The 20,387-nt window shown below is 43.4% G+C and overlaps 2 protein-coding genes across 7 annotated transcripts in view; one reads left to right on the top strand and one right to left on the bottom strand.

Annotated features, from left to right (window-relative positions):
* Positions 1-7,630, bottom strand: part of Sirt3 (sirtuin 3) — a 31,294-nt gene extending 23,664 nt beyond the window's left edge. For 2 of the 6 annotated variants that reach the window (XM_005401881.2, XM_013502916.1), the window contains exons 1-4: positions 7,492-7,630; positions 3,562-3,742; positions 3,254-3,486; positions 1,428-1,528 (exon numbers count right to left, since the gene is read on the bottom strand). In XM_005401881.2, coding sequence (XP_005401938.2) covers positions 1,428-1,528; positions 3,254-3,486; positions 3,562-3,742; positions 7,492-7,546 — 570 coding nt within the window. In that variant the 5' untranslated portion in view covers positions 7,547-7,630. Of the gene's footprint in view, positions 1-1,427; positions 1,529-3,253; positions 3,487-3,561; positions 3,751-3,942; positions 4,159-7,491 lie in introns of all 6 variants that reach the window. The other 4 variants (XM_005401885.1, XM_005401880.2, XM_005401882.2 and 1 more) reach the window with 4 other exon arrangements.
* Positions 7,631-7,741: 111 nt separating this feature from the next.
* Psmd13 (proteasome 26S subunit, non-ATPase 13) lies at positions 7,742-20,120 on the top strand. The gene is made up of 13 exons (XM_005401886.2): positions 7,742-7,913; positions 9,172-9,250; positions 11,935-11,969; positions 12,055-12,110; positions 12,328-12,371; positions 12,968-13,054; positions 15,234-15,405; positions 16,427-16,506; positions 16,585-16,710; positions 18,209-18,271; positions 18,825-18,905; positions 19,040-19,156; positions 19,656-20,120. The coding sequence occupies exons 1-13, from the start codon at positions 7,819-7,821 to the stop codon at positions 19,749-19,751; spliced, it is 1,131 nt and encodes a 376-aa protein (XP_005401943.1). The 5' UTR covers positions 7,742-7,818; the 3' UTR covers positions 19,752-20,120.
* The last annotated feature ends 267 nt before the right edge of the window (positions 20,121-20,387 follow it).

Below are 20,387 nucleotides of genomic sequence, written 5' to 3'. Positions count from 1 at the left end.
CTCCACACTGATTTCCACAGTGGTTTCACCAATCTACACTCCCACCAGCAATGCAGAAGGGTTCCCCTTTCTCCGCAGCCTCTCCAGTATTTGTTATTGGTTGATTTCTTGAGGATAGCCATTCTTTCTGGGGTGATATGGAATCTCAGTGTTGTTTTAATTTTCATTTCTCAAATAACCAATGATGTTGAACATTTTTTCATATATTTATTTGCCATTTGTATTTCTTCATCTGAGAAGTATGTATTTATCTCAGATGCCCATTTTTAGATTTGGTCTTTGAATTTTGGGGGCCTGATTTTTTTTCAATTCTTTGTATGTTCTAGATATAAGTCCTTTGTCTGAGGGACAGTGGGCTAAAATTTTTTCCAATTCACGGGTTTTCTGTGTACTCTGTTAGTGATTTCTTTTGATGTGCAAAAACTTTTCAATAAGATGAGATCCCAGTTGTTGATTCTTTGAAGTATTTCCCATGCAGTTTGGTTTTTGTTCACGCACTCTGTGCCTACCCCAATGTCTTCACGATTTCTACCTACTTTCTCTTCCAGTAGATTTAGTGTTTCTGTTTTAATATTTAGATCTTTAATTCATTCTGACTTTAGTGCATGGTGATAGACATGGGTCTAGTTTTAGTCTTTTGCATGTGGAAAGTCAGTTTTTCCAGCACCATTTATTAAAAAGGCTATCTTTCTTCCAGTGAACATGTTTGGCTCCCTTGTTAAAGATAAGGTGGCTGAGTGTGTTTTACCGTTCTATTCTTGGAATGCCCATAATAATGGAGCATGATAAAATTTTGTCTCTTCAAACTTTTTTTTTTGTACTGGGAATTGATCTCAGAACCTTGTGTTTGCCAGGCAGACACTGTGCCACTGAGCTATATCCCCAGCACCCTCTTCAAACTTGTCTTTATTTAATTTTTCTAGGTTATACATATAAATTTCAAGCAAAAATTCAAAAAATTGTGATTGTTTGTATAAATGGGTAAATAGTAAAAATTACATCAAAAAATCATAATATGCCCCATAATATTTAAATGGCTAACTATGATCCTCTACAATTAATAAAAACAGTGAGAAAAACTGTAGAACACACCTGTGAAGCTCTGTGCAGGAAAAAATCAATCACAGAATAATGAGTTCTTTATGATTCTATCTCTGAAATCAAGTATCTGTACACAGATACAGTGTGTGCTTACAGATAAAGGCCTGGAATACTACACACCAAATTGCTGAAGGTTGGCAATAGAAACTGGCTAAAGGGAGATTTGCTCTCATTGCATGTGTTACTTTTCTAAACTAAAAATAAAGAGAACTATAGTCACACCAATATTGTTCTGTTGCCTTTCCAACATGACACACAATACCACATTCACAGACTGCTTCTACCAAGAACTGCAGAAGAGAGGAAACCTCAGTGGGGTAACTCACCCACAAGTCCTTCTCTGGGAAGGATCTTCGACAGATGGTGCAGGTGGCTGAGGCAAAGGTTCCATGAGCTTCAACCAGCTTTGAAACAGGGATCCCAGACACTGAAATTCAAACCAAAACTAAGTATTATAGCCTCCTGGGGCCATGCAAGCCCAGACACAACTTTTGAGTGTGGCAAGCCTCCTGGGAGGGACTCCAGCTCCTCAGTAGAGCCTGTGTCACCAATACACAACTTTCTACCCATCAGGATGATACACAAGGGCAGAGGCTCCCAGTGGGGAGCAAGCTACACTAAAACAAATCTTTTAAAATTCAAGACAAAAATCCATTTGATATAAGTTCAAATGAAATTATGTCTAACACCTAGCAACACATAGTTCTATTCTACAGATACCAAGTAAAAATGAGTATACAAATACCATAAATTTCCAAAAAATTGCTGGTTGACAGACAAAAAGTGGTATCTCATAAGTGTTATCCATGACTACTATCTGATTCTCAAAGGCTGCAGGTAGATTCCCATACCCTGGTCAGTGTACTAACTACAGCCCTGGAGCTCTTGGCCAAGCAGTTCCCACCTCCTTCTATGGCCTTCCTTTCTGTCCCTTGGAAGGTCCCCTGCTGCCTTGGTGTTCTCAGGTATGGATTCCTTCTCATATGAAACATGCTCCAGGACAAGCTCTCTGAGATCATGGCACCTCTGTAGACTGGCAGGGGTAATGGCTTTGACAGCTCAACCCTGTCCATGTCACTGTACATTAAGTGAGGCCCCAGCAAACATTTCCTAGATGCCTACCCTGGCCAGTACCATAATGAATGCAGCTTATGGTCACCATGTGATGTGGATGCAGCCAAGAGGCCATCTTAGCCTGAGTTGTACAACACTGAGGTACAGTGACTCTTTAGTGTGGTAAGAGTAGTGAGCTGGGTTTTCAAGAATTTATATTTGAGATACCCACTGATCTGCTCAAAAACAGTCTAAGGATGAAAGAGAAGATTAGGAAACACAGATGAATAAGTGCTGGCTATCTATGTATCAGTAATGCACACAGCAAGAACACATGAAGGTTCTTTGCACTATTTTTATTTGCTATATATATTTCTCTCTTCTTTTTTTTGGTGTCTGAGACTGAGTCTCACTACATAGTTCAGACTGGCCTTGAACTCACTATGTAGCCCAGGTTTGCCTTGAACACACAGCAATCCTCCTGCCTCAGCCTCCTAAGTGCTGGAATTACAGGCATGCACCACCATACCCAGCTGCTCAGTATATTTCTTAAAAGAAGAAAAAATAAGACATCATCATACCAGGTCAGCAAAACAATGCCAACTTTAGTTCTGCCCTAAAACCATTGCCCAGCAAGTTTGCAGGAAAAAAGCCCACAAGGAGGTCTAAAAGTAGACTTGGGGCTGGGGATATAGTTCAGCGGCATAGCACCTGCCTATAAAGCATGAAATCGTGAGTTCAACTCCAAGTACCAAAAAAAAAAAAAAAAAAAATAGAATTGCTTTTAAGCCGGGCATGGTGGCACACATCTATAATCCCAGCACTTGGAAGGGTGAGGCAGGAGGATCATTGCAAGTTTGAGACCACGTGCTACAAAGTGAACTCAAGCCCAGCATGAACTGCATAGCGAGACCCTGTCTGAAGAAGACAAAAAACAAACAAATAAATAAATAAATAAATGTAGACTTGAACACTCAGAGGCAAAGGTTGAGTCAAAATGGCCTCAAGTATGAGGTGTAAGCAATAAGCCCAGCCCTACCTACAAAGTTGTATATTGGTGACACAGGCAGAGAACATACAATGGGGACAGAGGGCTCACCTCTTTCAAGTCCATCAATGTTCTGGGTGTACAGCCGCAGAAGCAGGCCCTTGTCATGGAGCAGCCGGAAGAAGTAGTGAGTAATGTTGGGTTGATAGTTCCCAGGGTACAGCTGTTTGGCCAAAGTGAAAAAGGGCTTGGGGTTGTGAAAGAAATATTCAAGTTCAAAAATGGCCTCGGGGTATGGGATGTCATACTGCAGGAGGTTGCTGTAGAGGCCACTCCCTGGAGATCTGCAGAGAGAAAAGAGATCTGAGCCCTTCCTGAGAGGGCAAGGAAGTGGCAATGGCTGGGGACCACAGAGGTACCTGAAGTCTGGAATGCCACTGGGTGTGCTGATCCCGGCGCCCACCATGACCACCACTCTCTGGCAGGCTCTTGTTCGAATCAGCTCCGCTACATCCTGCAGAGAAAACTTCTTCTCACTGCTGCCTCTGCTTCCAAAAATGCCTGAAGCACTCACAGAATTAGATATGCACCTTCTGCCACCTGCAATACTGACAGCAAGCACAAAGGAAAAAAAACAAGCAGCTGACAGTTAGTCTTGTGCCAGCAACAACAGCATGGTCTTACCCTTCCTATCACTGAGAACAGGAATGCACTTTAGTCTCCCACAATAACCACTTTTCTCATCATGATAACTACTTGCTAAAGCAGAAAGCAGCCTTGAATCAGAAATGAAGACTTACCTGAAGGCAAAAAATTCTGGTTATTGGGCACTGTGTAACTCAGGGAAGTGGGACTTCACAGTTCTGCCATCAAAGACCAGTACCGTGGAGAATAAGGTCCAAGACCAAAGGGCCAAGCCAGTGTCCTGAACATCCCTTTGAAGAGAATCTGGGCACATTCTCAGCAGAGCTCCACACCCTCATGTACCCGGGATGTGTATAAATATTCAGTGACATCTGAAGAAAATTAAAATTCTCAAACTTTAAACCTTGTAGGGATAAAAGCTGAGCTCTCGAAACCATTTTGGAAACACTCACTCTCTGACAGCTGAGTCAAATTGCTACAGCATCTTCAGTGTCTGTAGCTGATTTGAAACACATTTTACTCAGTTGCCAACATTATATGGTGAGGTAAGGCCAGGGGCACAGGTAGCACTCAGGTCACCTCCAGAAGCTGGGAGCCAAGATTAGGAGTATGAAATAGTCATTTACAGGAAAGGAATGCAAAACACACACACAAAACAAAACTGAGGCCACAGGCTGGGAGAGCAGGAGGAAGAAAATAAAAGTAATACAGAACATCAGTCTACAGCAGCACCTGAAAATACCCCTCTGAAGGCTGTAGGCCGAGAAGCACAAGGCACTACAGCTTCCTGTGGCCCTTGAAGGCCTCCTGGACCCACAGTCTCACCTTTTAGGACCTTCTTGGCATCTCACCAAGCTACATGTCTCCATCACCCTGGTGACCTGCTGAGTTCAGGGCAGTCAGACCCCCCACCCCGGCTCTGGTGCCTTTCACACCCCCAGAAGATACAAACCCGAGGCCCATTCTTGCATCAGATGGCCCTTGATGACCATCCTTGACAGAATCTCTGTCTGCCACATGGAACCTTCCACTCTGATGGGAAAAATGATTCAAGAATCAATCGAACAACTCCTTAAATAAAAGACTACTGTAAAGCTAACACAGACATAAAAGAGGCAACTAAACCAGGTATAGGCAACTAAACTACAAGGCACACACCTGTAACCCTAGCACTCAGGAGGTTGAGGCAGTAGGATTGCTGTGTTTGGGGCCAGCCTGGACTACATAGTAAATTCAAGGCCAGCCTTAACTACATAGTGAAACCCTGTCTCCTGAGAGGGAAGGGTGAGGGATGAGGGGTGAGAGTGAGGGGTGGGGATGAGGAGCAGGCAATTAAGAATATTTCTTTTACCCATCAGAAATAAAGATACTAAAAGCACATCTTTAGCTATATCAGGACAATTCAGAACATGTCTTCTAGGAGTATGATCCTAATGCAGTGATTGCACTTCTTTTTCTTTGCTCCTTACAAAACCAACACTGCAAAATCTCTTGAAATATCTACTTTACACCCTGCTGCCACAGATTCCCTCAAAGCTCTCTGTTCCCCACAACATTCCAATGTCTTATTACAGCACATCCCATCCCAGTGATAGTTTTAACCCCATTACTTCCTCTTGTGTACCCCTTGTTTCACCCAAAGAAAAGGTTGCCCTGTCCTAAACCCTAGTGTTCCCAAACAGCCTTTTCATCATTCAGTATACTCTGCCTGAAAAGACCTTTGCCTGCCTCAGAATGCCCTAATCTCCCAGGGTCAAGGCCAGGATCAAACGCCACGTCCTTGCTAAATTCCATGGGAAGTCATTGGCCTTTATCTGAAAGGCAATAGTGCTGCCTCACTGCTCCTTCCTGTCATCCCTTCCCTCTCTGCAGCTGCAGTACACAGCTGCCTCATCCATGTTGAGTCAATGACAGTGAAACTCATGGATTTTTTTTGCTGCCTGCAAATCAGTGGACAGAACTTGTGCAGCCCTATGTGTAGTCACTCCTCCCACCATACAAAGAATTCATCTCTGGAAGATGTGTCCCATGACAACAGCAGGTGTACCATGCAGGGCTGAGGGCACAAAAAGGAACTCAAGTCTCTGAAACACCCTGATGTGGATTTTTGGTACTGGAGATGAAGGCCAAGTGTACTACTGCTGAACTACATCCCCAGCCTCAATTCTTAGTCTTGTTTGGAAGAACCTATACCTGGAAACCTCTCACCAGCAAGTACAGGAAACATATACAGCAGGGAGGAACATTTCCTCTCCATGAACACTTAGAAATGACCATAGGCTCTAAGAAGGCTCTGCCACATCAAAGGTACCCTACAAGGCAAAGCCCCTTCTTCTGAGGTCAAGTTGATGAAATCCCCAAAGGGGCTTTCTAACAAAAACTAGTCAGATCATTAAGAATAAAAAAAGGAAAGCCTCAACTTCCACCTATTAAATACCCTATTCACACAGCATTGAGAACATCTATTCACACACAACCCTCACCCAAACATTATTTTGAGTTCTACTAAATGCAAAACATTGAGAAATACATAAGGAACAAAAGAAAAATTAGCATTATTGAGTGCCAACTAATTGCTAGTTATTACATAAGACACTGGAAGAGTAGTTTTTATTCATCTATTCAAGTAAAATGGTTGTGAGTCACTAACAAACAAAGTTTTATCAAATGTAGAACATACTTCAAATGTACGACTAAATGAACATACTACATGGCATGAAAGTTCCTGGGAGCAGAAGACCTGAGACAGGCATGGATGTTACCTAAGAGAGACACTGTCCAGAGAGACAGTCCAAAGATACACAAAGGATGAATCTGCACAACAAGCCCAAACTCTACAATCAAGGAGCAGAAGAAATTCCCAACTGTAGAAATGCAGACTGCCCACACTCACAGGCAACTGCTCAGCTCCAGTGTTAGGAGTGGCAGCAAGGATTTAATGACAGCCAGCCAGTTGTGCAGATAATTAATGATATCAAAACTGCGTGGAAACAAGTGTCCTGGTCACTGCTCCATCCCCACCGCCCAAACAGGGGCTAGCACAGAGTATGAGCTGAATGAAGGTAACCTAGATGAGTATCTTTTCATTACACGCTTCAACACGAATCAGGAGACTGTACCATTATTCACTTAAACGTTCACCCGTTATAGGACGTTTGTGTCCTGATAACTACAGAACCTACGATTTTTTCCGTATGGACGCTGAGTTCCTATGTAAGGACTCCAGGCTGTGGGTGTCGCTCAGAAGTAGAGTGCTTGCCTAGCATAGGGAGGGCCCTGGGTTTGAGCCTCAGCACCGGGGTTAGGTGTTACAACTGTGCAGACGGATGTGACCACCTGCGAGTGGCAGCATTAACTGCACAACCTTTATGAAGGTCAACTACGCCGTTTAACGTTTACCTCAGTTCCAGAAATTTATCCAAAAAGCGAGATCTATCCAAACAATTAAGGCTGTAGTGACACTGTTATTTGGGAAAACTACAGATCAGAAACCATTTCAACATGAGAATGGTAAACTATGAAATGTCACAAGGGACTGCCAGAGCCTAGCACAGGGCTGCGCTACAATGGTAGCAGCTCCAAGATGGAAAGGAACCAGGAGCCCACGTCCGGCCGCTGCCCGCCCCTCCGTACACCGGCAACAGCAGGGGATGCAAAACCCAGGCCTTCCCAGGCCTTCCCCAACCGGGCCCCGCCCCGCTCACCTCCCGGGCCCCACAGCCGTAGAGCCGACCTAGCCCGTTGGCCCCACAGCGCCATGATACTCCTCCGCGCACGCGCGCCCAGGAGCAACACGGCCGACGCGCCCCGCCCCCGGCCAAGTGCACCGGAAGTTCGGCACAAACCGGGCAGATAATTTCGCCCCAGTCGCAGAGGAGCGCAGTTTCCATGACGACTGGCGCAATGCGGAGACATGGCATTCCCGGCATGCCTAGCGCTCTGTGGCGACGGAAGTGAGTGAGCACTTCCGGCCGCCATCCCTGCAGCGCTGACATTTTGGGGGTGTTTCTTCCTTGCACTTTCTTGCCGTCATGAAGGATGTACCGGGCTTCTTACAGCAGAGTCAGAGCTCCGGGCCCGGGCAGGCTGCTGTGTGGCACCGTCTGGAGGAGCTCTACACAAAGAAGTGAGCGCCGAACCGAGGGGACTGAGACGGAAGGGGGCGCGTGGACCTGAGTCAGGGAGGCCTGAGGAGGCAGAGACTTGTGGGAATAAGGGATCGGAGGGTCTGAGCCATCCTCAGATTCAAAGCCGCGGGAAAGGGGCGGCAGCCGGCGAAAGCTAAGGAGCACTGTTGTAGCCAGGGTTTTGGAGTCACTTTTCCTGCCCCAGGGACTGTGCCTGAGGCCTCGGAACTCTATTGTCTTCTGGTCTTATGAAAAGGCTGTGTAACAGCCTGTGATCGATTTTAGCTCTTGATTCAAACAACACACTTTTGGGCCGGGTTGCCACCTTTTGGAGAAACAGTCCATGGTACCCAAGTCATAATGTGATTCCATCTCTAGTTATGCTCACGGACTGTGGCCCAGAAGCTAGAAGCCAGTGCAGGTTCCCAGTTGATTTTGGAACTGGTTGCAGAGTGCGTCCTACACACACTCTGCTCACTTCCAGTTGCTTTTCTTATTGGACTTACTGCCCCTAGAGAGATGACAGAGTTTATATTTATTATACACAGGGTGACTTCAGAACAGTTATAAGTTGCTAGCATTTGAGCTAGAGCTGTCCCACGGGAGAACAGACCTCCTGTGGTAACCTGTCTGTTAACAGCGGAGCACTTAGCATATAACCTTTCATAGAGGAATTCACAGGTTGTAATGATGTTCAACAGTCTTCTGCTGTTAGCAGTTGTTGAAAAAAGACTCTTAATGTTTGGCAAGTGATTGCTTGTTGTGGGGACCACTTTGTGTTTTTCAAAGCATATTGTCTGCATTATCAAATATTTGTCTTTGGTTTTTTCGGGGGAGAGTGCTAGAGGTTTCATATATTAGTTTATTTCATCCTTCCTTTATCCTATTTGCAGATGAGGAAACTGAAGCTGTTTCCTTGGCTTCCCTGAGATACTCCGCTAATTAGGAGAGCCTGAATTTCATTAGAGCTGTATAATTCCAAAATTCTTGTTTCCATTCATTCACCCCTTACAATAACCCTTTGAAGCAGTCTAGAAAGATGTTCTAAATTTTATATGCTGTATGAGAAAACTGAGGCTTAGGATAAATGAGCTCAGGTGACATAATAGCAGACCCAGGAAAAGAACTCAGGTTTATTAACATCTGCTTTAGCACTCTTTGGACTAAACAGTAGATGCTGGTAGGTATTTGTTTGACAGACTGAAGATATCTATAACTGCATATTTGTTTATAGATCTAAGGGCCTTTGTTTTTCAGGTTATGGCATCAACTGACACTTCAAGTCCTTGATTTTGTACAGGACCCATGCTTTGCCCAAGGAGATGGTCTCATTAAGGTAAATAATTTGTGATTATTTACAAATAATTTGTGATTATTTACTTTATGATAATAAGCCACACCAAGTAATTAATCAACTTTGTGTGAGAAGCGGATGTAAGCACTTTGTATATGTACTCTAATTCTTCATAGCAGTATTGGGAGATAAATACTACTTTTATCTTTTTTTTTTATGTAGAAGCAGACATAAGAGGTTAAGTAATTTCCTGTAGGTTACAACTATTAAGAGGACTTATTCAAATACAGAAATTCTGTTTTCCAAAATTCCAGACTATTGGTAGAGGACATGCTTAGTATGTACCAGCCCTGGGTTAAATTCCCAGCATTACCAAAGAAAAAAAGAGGCAAAGTGGTGTGCACCTATAATCTCAGCTACTTAGAAGGTTGAGGCAGGATGATTGTGAATCTTAAGTCAACCTGAACAACGTAGTGAAACCTTGTCTCAAAACAACAACAATAACAAAAAAAAATCTGACCTTAAAAAAGCATGCCTGGATATCTTTTTGTTCACAAACTTATTTTGTTTTTGTTTTCTGTTCTTTTGAAAACTTTCACATAAATTTAAAGTTCGTTCAATCATGGAGTGAAGTATGGTATAGAGCATTGATGCTGAGCCTTTTAGAGCTTTCAATGATACAAACATCCCTCTGCGGCACATCTACCATAAGTTCATCACCACTGGTATCAGAGGATTGTTCTGGGGACCTTTAGGTAATTCCCCTCCCTTATCCATACTGATTTTGGTTGCCCAGACAGCTCTGTCCTGAGTAGTATAGAAGACAGAGTACCGCTTGTATTTTGCTTTAAAGTGGTGGAATGCAGGAGATTTGATAATATGTGCCTTTGTAATAGATCACTTCTAGAATTTTGTTAACAGAGAAAAATTTACACACTCATTCCCAGCCTTAACCAGATCCCCTGACATATTCAGAGGAAGCCTTCTCTTTTTTTTTTTTTTTTTTTTTTTTTTCTGGTACCGGGAATTGAACTCACGACCTTGCGCTTGCCAGGCAGGTGCTGTGCCGCTAAGCTAAATCCCCAGTCCCTAGAAGCCTTCTCTTTGAAGTCTTTCCTGACATCTTACTCTTTGATGTCTTTCTCTGATTTTGAAGGAATCAGAGATTAGTATATGCATTATGACTGATAACTAGCCTGTAGTTACAGTTTAAGATATTTCTCTGAATATAGTACAATAAAGTTTACTACCTTACTACCCTACCTCCTGGACTTGTAAGATTTTCTTCTGGTTTGTAGCCACCAATTCAACATTTTCTTATTTATTTATTTATTTATTTATTCATTGGTCTTTTTGAGGTAGGGTTTTACTATGCAGTCAGGCTGGCCTTGAACTCACTTTGTAGCTCAGACTGGCCTCAGACTCAGAGTGATCCTCCTGCCTCAGCCTCCCAAGTGCTGGAATTACAGGCGTGCACCATCACGCCCGACCAATTTGACATTTACTACCCAAAGGAACTTGTAATCATCTGTAAGCCTGAAGATTTTACTGAATGTTTTGTCTTCTGGATTATGTGGAAAAATGACAAATGAGACAGTTCTTAATGTTTGTTCTCCAGGGTTCTACATCATAGCGGTATGTATTTATAATTGTTTGTCTCTGTGCTTTGTTTTTTAATCTTTAAGTGACTTTTCCATATATGCCAGTGTTTCTTTAGCCTCATGGTAATAGGATGCTCAGGTCAGCAGATTTGAGTTTACTTTCTCGTGGACAAAATAAGCCCTTAAAAATACTCCCTTATCATGAAAAGGCCTTTGTGCCAGATATGAATATCTAAATGGTCACAAGAACATTTCCATCTTTCTACCTCTTCAAAGCCAAGACAAGACTGGTCTCCCTCCAGCTCCTTTGTGGTCCTCTCTGCCTTAGGGATATCTGCCAAGGTTCAGCCCTATCTTTAGGGCAGAGGCTAATCTCAATGTCTCCCACTGTCTGTGTCCTTTAAAAGGACTCCTGAAACTCAGTGCAGGTTGTTTCTGTCTGAAGTCTTCTCTCACCTTCCCCATCTCCCACAGTAGATGCCCCCTCTAGCTGCTCTTCATTTCTTGAAACCCAGTTATCAACACTTTGGGAATAACCTTTAAAACCCCTCCGTTTGGCTCACCTGCTGATATGTCTTCTTTCTGTAGTTCTTAAAGACACAGTATTGTTAATTCATTTGTTCACAGACTGTCTTCCCTGCCCCAGAAGCTCCTTGAAGGCTCAATGTGCACCTCACACATCCTGTGTCTTGTGTACCTGGCCATGGGATCTGAGAAAGTGCTCAAGTGTGTAGTGAATAAAAAATTTGGTGAAAGGATATAACTAGCCCATAGCCTTCTGAAATTGAAGAAGTGAACATTTCAGACTGACTGTTGTATTTGGGGTACCTTGGAGAAATAATACAGGAATTGCTTTTCCGAATGTTCTCGCAGGTCAGTGTTCTAATTTCCCAGAGCTAGAAAAAAGCCTTGGCTTTCTTTATTAATCTGTCACTTATCATGTGTGTGTACATAAATAAGCCCTACTGTGAGCCTCCTCTGATTGAGCCAACATTTATGCAGTACTTACTATGTGGGAGCAAACTGCTAGTTTGATAATATTCACAGAGCTTCTTCAACTGAAACAGTGTTTGGAGTCTTATTTTGCAAAATCCTGTACTTACTCTCCATGTTTTGGTTCTACAGCTTTATGAAAACTTTATCAGTGAATTTGAACACAGGTAAAACCCTTTTGTCAGTTTTTCGCTTTCAAAATGCGTGCATTGGTATTCTTTGACATTCATAAACTTGTGGTTTCTATTTCAGGGTGAACCCTTTGTCACTGGTAGAAATAATTCTTCATGTGGTTAGACAGATGACTGGTAAGCTCACTTTGTTTTATAGTGGAGCAGTTTTAAATGGTAGAATGATCTTGAAATATAACTTAATTAAAATATAATTTGATAGAAAAAATCAGGTTCTGAATTATGTTTTTATTATACCTTATGGGTTAACCCTAAAGATTATCCTCCCTAAAGATGTATTGGCTGGTGGAAACCAGCTATTGGGATTCTTCTGACTTTGTTCTTTCTCTTCTAGATCCCAATGTGGCTCTTACTTTTCTGGAAAAGACTCGTGAGAAGGTGAGTATAAAGTCTGAATAACACCTTTTGGAATGTGTAGCTTACAGGTTTTGTCTACTCTTTTTGTTTGGTTTGGTTTGGTTTGGGTTTTTTTGAGACAGGGTTTCTCTGTGTAGTTTAGGGTGGCCTTGAACTCACTGTGTAATTCAGGCTGGCCTTGAGCTCATGGCAGTCCTCCTGCCTGAACCTCCCAAGTGCTGGGATTATGGGTGTACACCACCACATCTGGTTTTTTTTTTTTTTGGGTTTTTTTTTGTTTTTTTTTTTTTTGGTTTTTCTCCGGTACCAGGAACCGAACTCACGACCTTGCGCTTGCCAGGCAGGCGCTTTTGCCGCTGAGCTAAATCCCCAGCCCCTATTTTTTTGTTTTGTCTACACTTTTAGAAACCTTGTGTCTGCTATCATTATAGTCAAATCAGCACACAGATAGTGGCTTACTTTGCAAGTAGGCTGTCCACATTTCTCCCTTCCAAGTACTAACCAGGCCCAACCCTGCTTAGCTTCCAAGATCAGACGAGATTGGGCGTGTTCAGGGTGGTATGGCCGTAGACAGGCTGCCCACATTTCTGAAGTTCCATGTTTTTTGATGTCTTCAGGTGAAAAGCAGTGATGAGGCAGTAATCCTATGTAAAACAGCAATCGGAGCTCTAAAATTAAACATCGGGGATCTACAGGTTACAAAGGTGAGATCACCATAACACAGATTTATTTTTAGCTTAAAAAGCTGTCTGAAACTAGGAAAAAAGTAATATATTCTTTAACTGTTTGAGAATATTTTTAAGTTGCAGAAAAATTACAAAAGCAGCACAAAGAACTTTCATACCTCTAACCCACATTTCCCACTGTGTACATTGAACCACTTTGGCCTTACAATTCTCTGTGTGTGTTTTTTAAAACCATTTAATAGTAAATGGTTTTGTTGGCATGATACCTGTATGTAGCTAGTTTGGCTATCCAGTCAGGACTCCACAAAACTTCAACTGGTCCAAAGCATGTGGCTTCTCTGATCAAGGGAGCCCCTCTACTGGCAGATCATGTGCTGCTCCTCCAGTGACTCTTAGCCTCCTAAATTGTTGTTGAAGCTGCCTGTCTTATTTGGTAGATACAAGTGGCAGTGATATCAACACATGTGGCTTAGCAGACTAGTTTAGCAGACTGCTTTGTTTAGAAGACTGGTTTGGTTTTGGTGACCATAATATTAAAGAAAATAATTGAGTGTGAGTGTTAAAGATGTTCATGTTGTTGTCCTTAAAAAATACTTTTTGTTAATGTTTCCCAGTCTTAGCCCATATATGCTTAACTGCATTTTTTTTCTGAAATATTTGAGACACACTGAAAACTGTAATATACTATGGGAAATGCTAAATCAGGGACCCTTGTACCGAAGCTGCTCAGGAGCATAGTGTGCCTGCATGTGCACGCACACGCGCACACACGTGCACACACACACGCACAAACACTACCCTCCACTCAGACCCCTCCCCAGCACGACCTTTACAACCACACTCCCTTATGCGCTGTCATGTAACTCCAGTCAGTGTTGATATGTCTGAGCAATTTATTTTCACTCCAAATGTCGTGTTTCTTTGTATACTACATAATACATGGATGTGGTCAAAATATATGGTGAATGTTTAGATTTTTAAAAATTTACATTAAAAGACGGATTGTCACTGAGCCCCCTCATTCTAACATACTTATCTCATCATTCTTGCCACTCCCTGAAGTAGTTCAGGAAGTCCTCTTTCATAAGTGTCTTCATGAGGTGTGATCAAAACTGTGGTGAATGCTACCAGGTGAGATCATGCACATCTGTAATCCCAGCACTTGAGAGGCGGAGGCAGATCACCATGGATTTGAGGCCACCCTGTACTACATAGCAAGCTCAGGGCCAACTTGAGCTACATAATGAGACCCTGTCTCAAAAACAGAAGTGGTGAATGCTGCTGCCAGGTGCCATCCAACAGAAAGGCATGCTCATAAAAATGTGATGATGTGCTCATCTACCTTACTCACTGGACATGACACCGTGCAACTTCTGGCTCTTCGCCAAGGTCAAAATGACCGTGAAAGGTAAGTGGTTTGAGTCAGTTCAGGACATCAAGGCAGCCACAGTAGCACAGCTGAAAAGTTCACAAGGATTTCCAGAGCTGCTTCAGAAAGTGGCAAGAGCAGTAAGATTAAGTGTGTTGAAGCAACAAGGAGTATTTTAAGGGGGATTAATGGCAATGTGTCTTCTGTAATACATTTTAAAAATTTAAGCATTCACCATATTTTTTAGTTATACCTTGTAAGTATCTGGTCTCTTATGTAAGGATTTGAATTTTTTTCTGTTACAAAGTGCTTGTATTAGCATTGAATTTAGTTTATTTTTTCTATTATGAACAATGTTCAAGTTAGCGTTTTTGTGCCTATTCACTGCATGTGTGAACAGAATCTCACCAGAGTGCACATCTAAAGCCAGGCACGCACTCCTGAATGTTGTACCCTCAGTTCTTGGCACTTTCATATTCTGTCATGCTAATCTAGTGGCGGGGAGTGGCATCTTGTTGATGCCTTACATTTCTCAGTCCATTCACACTGTTACCTCTGTAACTGCGTGTTACTGTCTTTCACTGGTTTTTCTATTGTGTTCTGACTGATTTATGTTTTTGTTTCCTGGGTCACAATCCTGTGTGGGGTCACATGTGCTATAAATATCTTTTTGGGTCTGTATCTTATCTTTGTACTGTTTTCTGTGCTTTGGATGAACTGAAATTTTCCATTTTAATATATACATATCAGTCTTTCTATTTACCGGTTAAGCTTTTTACTTTTACATTATTTTAAAGTCTTTTAAGATGGTTTTACTCCTGTGCATAGGAAACAATCGAAGATGTTGAAGAGATGCTCCGCAACCTCCCTGGCGTGACATCAGTTCATAGTCGTTTCTATGATCTCTCCAGTAAATACTATCAAACAATTGGGAACCATGCTTCGTACTACAAAGATGCCCTGCGGTTTCTGGGGTGTGTTGACATCAAGGATCTACCAGGTACCCAAGGGTGTTAGGTTCATATTGTACAAAAGCATATTCCCTAGATGTGGCAGCTGTGCTGTGCTTGAGGGTGTAGGTCTCAGCACTATGCAGTTGGATTTATCCTTTTTTGAAGAAAAGGTGAAAAAACTTGTTTATGCTTTAGTTTCTACATCATTTTGTCTCCATTTTTTAATTCAGATGACAACAAGGTAATTCTTCCCACTGTCACTCTTCCTTCTCCAAGTCCTTACTGTTACCCTCATCAGAGGTCTTGTAGGAAGTACAGTGATGTCAATACTTCCTGACCCTTGCAGAGTGGAGAGCACTAAAATCCTATAGCTGAGATCCTTGTTCTCACAGTAAAGCTCCAACAGGTTCCATGGTAAACGGTGAGCACTCTAGACCCTGAATCCACCAATCCAAGTTCAAAGTAAAGCTCCAAACCTAGGATGCAAGTTTTTCAAGGATCTGAGGGAAAGAAAAGTGCCAAGTGTGTATTTAGAAAAATATTTCACCATATTTTATGTCTTCCTTAATACACTCTTGAAGGTAAGGAGACCAGCAACTCTTAAAAATGCTGATAAAGTTTTGATTGATGTATCTCGAGAAAAGCATATTGTTAAAGCAACTAATGCAATCAAGAAAGCAAAGAACTTAGCTGCCAGGGAACAAAAAACAAGTTAATTCTAATGTGTAGAGAGGCAGACTGAACTGACTCTGAGACCTGAGCAGCAAAGCTCCTTCTTGCAGCAGGTGAGGGGTTGAGTACTCCTCACCCTCAGAAGTAGTATATGTTGAGCAGTATTTAGAGTTGTGTATATTTAGGAAGAAAATCGCAAATGAATGCTCTTCCCACAAAACCCGTGTGTGCGGTTCCTCATATAATACAAGGCAAGTCAGTACATTAAAACAGCTGATGTTAATGCTCTATAATATAATCATTACTGAGAAGGCTTCTTTTGTTATGTAAGCTTTCTTTAAAACCAAACAGGGCTGGTTGTGGTGACAGATGTGACTGGATATGTCATTGCCTTAGTTTCAGAGCAGCAGGAGAGAGCCTTCACACTGGGCCTTGCGGGACTTCTCGGCGAGGGAGTTTTTAACTTTGGAGAACTAGTAAGTTGGCCATGAAGCAGATTTCTTGATGATGAGGGTAGCTAACTTTCTGCCCACTGACTGTCTCCATCCCCACAGCTCATGCACCCTGTGCTGGAGTCACTGCGGGGCACTGACCGGCAATGGCTGATTGACACCCTCTATGCCTTCAATAGTGGTGATGTGGACAGGTTCCAGACTCTGAAGACTTCCTGGGGCCACCAGGTAGGTCTCACCTCCCGAAGGCCCTTGTTCATCTCTATGTTTGTCCATTTATCTAATAAATGTTCACTGAGAACAGCGGGCACCTGGGAGACCCTGGCATATAGGGTATCATGGCAGGCCAGGCTTTGCTGTCACAGAGCAGGGAATCAGATGATCAGGGAGCAGCAGTGCTGCTCATTGCTAAAGGTAGGGTACAAGGTACATGTGAAGAACAGAACAGAATGTGCCCTTCATCTGCGCAAGCTTGAGGGTGGCACAGAACCCTTGCAAGGAATGAGTGAAGAAACTGGAAAGAGTAGAAGCAAAGGAGACTCTTAAACGTATTTGGTGAACCAGAGGCCTGTGATCAACAGGAGCAGATAGGTGAAAATGTGAGAGAAGGGGAAGGTAAGAGAGACAAACACAGTAGTGGAAGGAGAGAGAGAGAGAGAGAGTAGTCAATCCCTGGGAATGGCAGGGACAGTGCACATGGACCAGCCCAGGGAAGGAGTTTCAGGGTGCGAACGCGCCAGAAGTGCTGAACAATAAGACTGTTCTTTTTAGGGGCTGGGGATTTAGCTCAGCGGCAAAGCACCTGCCTGGCAAGCGCAAGGTCATGAGTTCGGTTCCTGGTACTGGAGAAAAACCAAAAAAAAAAAAAAAGACTGTTCTTTTTAAAATGAAGTTATTAAAAACAAATATTACTAAAACTTTAACTGTGGTAGCAATTATGATTATCTTCTGTTTTCATACTCTTCTGGTATTTTCAGTTTTCCCAAAGTTTAAAATACATTTGTAGAATTCAGACATGGTGAAGTACAGGTGAAGGGACTATGAAGAGCCCAAAAACACCAGATCCATCCAGACCTCCCATATTGGGCACTTGTCCCAGCTGCTGTGGAGGCTGAAGCAGAAGGATCACCTGAAACCAACCTGGGCAACAAACCAAGAACTTGTTTCAAAAAAACAAGAAGCCGTCTGGCCATAGCAATATAAAGGAATAGAGGAAATTCAAAGGTGAATGCTACCAGTGCTTGTCCAATACCCACAGCAGGAGTGTCCCTGTCTCCCTGTTAGGGCTGCCTATCAGGGTTATGAGTTTCTCCACATTTGAATTAAGTGATCAACTCTCCTGATTTAATTTGTGCTCATGGAAGAGCCCACCAATCTACCTGCAAGAAGAAATCATGTAGGTCTTCCAGTGTGTGTTCTACTTCTCACAAATAGGTGATTTGTTGTTGTTGTTGTTCTGAATTAATCACTTGCTCTTTGGATTCAGTATAAGCCCCTGATGTGTAAGGATCCTTAGAGCAGCTACACTTAATGGCCAGGGCCACTCAGGACCTCTTGGGACCCCATCCTGTCTTGATGGTGCCTTGGGTTAAGGGGCTGTAAATGCCTTTTGGTGTTCTTGGTGTTTGTGACATCAGTGCACATGCCTTGTTGGATTTAAATCCCAGGTTAGGCAGCTGACCAGCATAAACATAGGTGACATCTACTGTCTTTCTACACTTCACAGCCTGACTTAGCTGCCAATGAAACCCAGCTTCTGCGGAAGATTCAGTTATTGTGTCTGATGGAGGTAAGAAGTACCCAGGAGCTCTGCCTTTTCCAAGTGAACATTTCTTTCCATGCCCCACCCCCTACCCTCCTCCCTGCCACCACTGACTTTTCCAGATTTGCATTTTAGACAGCCTCTCAGGCAGCCCCCACACCCCCACTACCCCTTGAGCTGGAATGGCTGCCCGTTCCTGACCCCAACACAGCTGATCTGCTACTTGTCCCTCCTGGCCGTTGTGTCCTAATCTCCAGGGTATGAGCTTCCAAAGAAAGGGAGTTTGACTTTCTGTCTCCCTATGGTATACTCTCGACCTGAGGGACTTGGCAGCCTCAACTGCCTATTCATGGAATGAGTAATAACTGTTGTTGAAAATTCATGTAAAGTTATTTTCACCTTTGCTCAAAGCTTTGAAAGCTTGCTCTGAATAAAATAAGAGATACCAAGGAAATTCTAGTATGTAGAGTATTAAAGATGATCTCTATTTTCAGAGCAAGTATTTACAAAAATGTCTTTACCAATCAATTCTCTGACCATTTTTATTTGGAAAAATAGTTAATGAACATCTTCTTTTCAGATGACTTTCACACGACCTGCAAACCACAGACAGCTCACTTTTGAAGAAATTGCCAAAAGTGCCAAAATCACAGTGAACGAGGTATACTACTAGGATTTGAGGTGTTGGAGCTGAGGCCTATAAGTGCTCAGCCGCACACTGTCTAGGCAATAGGAGAAGCGTCTGGTCTGTGGAAGCCACTGGGTCAGCTATCTCACCTGAGCCTCTCTGCGCAGGTAGAGCTGCTGGTGATGAAGGCACTCTCAGTGGGGCTGGTGAGAGGTAGCATAGATGAGGTCGACAAGCGAGTCCACATGACCTGGGTGCAGCCTCGTGTGCTAGATCTACAGCAGGTGAGGTGGCCGGGCCCCTGGCTCACCTGTATGGGGTTGGGATTGTGTGTGGGTTATGGTTTCACATGAACTGAGGCCATTCAGGGAAAGCATCACCTGACCTGGGTTTGGAGAGCAGATTACTGCTGTAAGACCAAGGGCTTTTCTTTGAATGTAGCTTGATGTAGGCCTGTGGTCTGAGACCTTTGCTGAGAAGCTTACTGGGACAATAGTACTAGTTGTGCTGATGATGGCTTTTAATCTTAAAATTGGTGCTCTGATCAAATATGTTCCTGGTTTTGTGAATTGAGCTCAAATCCATTTGATGTTTGCTGGTAATTTTATCTTGTGGATTTCCTCTATTTATGTCTGTTCTTTAACTCAAGTTTTCCAACTCCCTGTGATAAGAACTGACCAGGTGATTCCATCACCCACAGCCCAGCTCTTAGGTTCATAGTGCTTGCCCCTTGGCCTGTGACCCACGTGTCTTAATGTCTCTCTGGTCCTTATTTGCCTGCAGATCAAGGGGATGAAGGACCGCCTGGAGTTCTGGTGCACAGACGTGAAGAGCATGGAGATGCTGGTGGAGCACCAGGCCCATGACATCCTCACCTAGTGCCTGGTGCCTTGTAGCCCTGCCCCACCCAAGAGGCCTTTCTGTGGCCCATGAAACTCTCATCAGCAGAGATCTGCATTGGCTTGGGGAGTTGGACCCTTGTGGCAGTAGGGGCTGTTTTTGCTTTGAAAGCAGAACTGTTGTTGATGGGGGCTGGATACGGGCAAAAGGTTCCTTTATGGAGTGTCTCATAGCCTGTGGTGGCCTTGGGTAATGAGGGAGGGTTAGAACATGACCAGGAAGGAATGTCCTCCACTCTGTAGAGGACACACCCTAAGGAGGGTCCTCATCCACATCTATGTGTGTGGACATCTTTTCTAATGTGGTATAAGGACGTTCCTATAATAAATGCCTTTGCTTTGTCCTGTCTACGGGCCTGTCCTTGGGCTTAGCTTCCAGGCCAAGCGTGTGTCTGAGCTGGAATCTAGGGATGCCCCCTTCCCTCCCCTCCCACCACACTCGGGGAAGTAGGACAGAACCCAGCACTTGGCCACCCCTTTTGCCCACTCAGGTGCCTTCTCAGATACAGGCATCTATACCCTTGCCACCTCACAGAATTCAGATAGGCACTTGGTGTGCCCCAGTGTCGGCGTGAGCCAACCAAGGGACAGTCTGGTGCTGAGTATATATGAGGTC

This window comes from Chinchilla lanigera, unplaced genomic scaffold, assembly GCF_000276665.1.
Source record: "Chinchilla lanigera isolate Chin_1 unplaced genomic scaffold, ChiLan1.0 scaffold00075, whole genome shotgun sequence".
Taxonomy (NCBI): Eukaryota; Metazoa; Chordata; class Mammalia; order Rodentia; family Chinchillidae; genus Chinchilla; species Chinchilla lanigera.
This window is presented reverse-complemented; position numbering and strand designations above follow the sequence as displayed.

Excerpts from the sequence above, each read along its gene's own strand:
- Psmd13 (XM_005401886.2), top strand. The coding sequence starts at position 7,819 with ATGAAGGATGTACCGGGCTTCTTACAGCAGAGTCAGAGCTCCGGGCCC. Across the intron at positions 9,251-11,934 it reads AAGGAGATGGTCTCATTAAG|CTTTATGAAAACTTTATCAG; the intron begins GTAAATAATTTG and ends TTGGTTCTACAG. Across the intron at positions 19,157-19,655 it reads GTGTGCTAGATCTACAGCAG|ATCAAGGGGATGAAGGACCG; the intron begins GTGAGGTGGCCG and ends ATTTGCCTGCAG.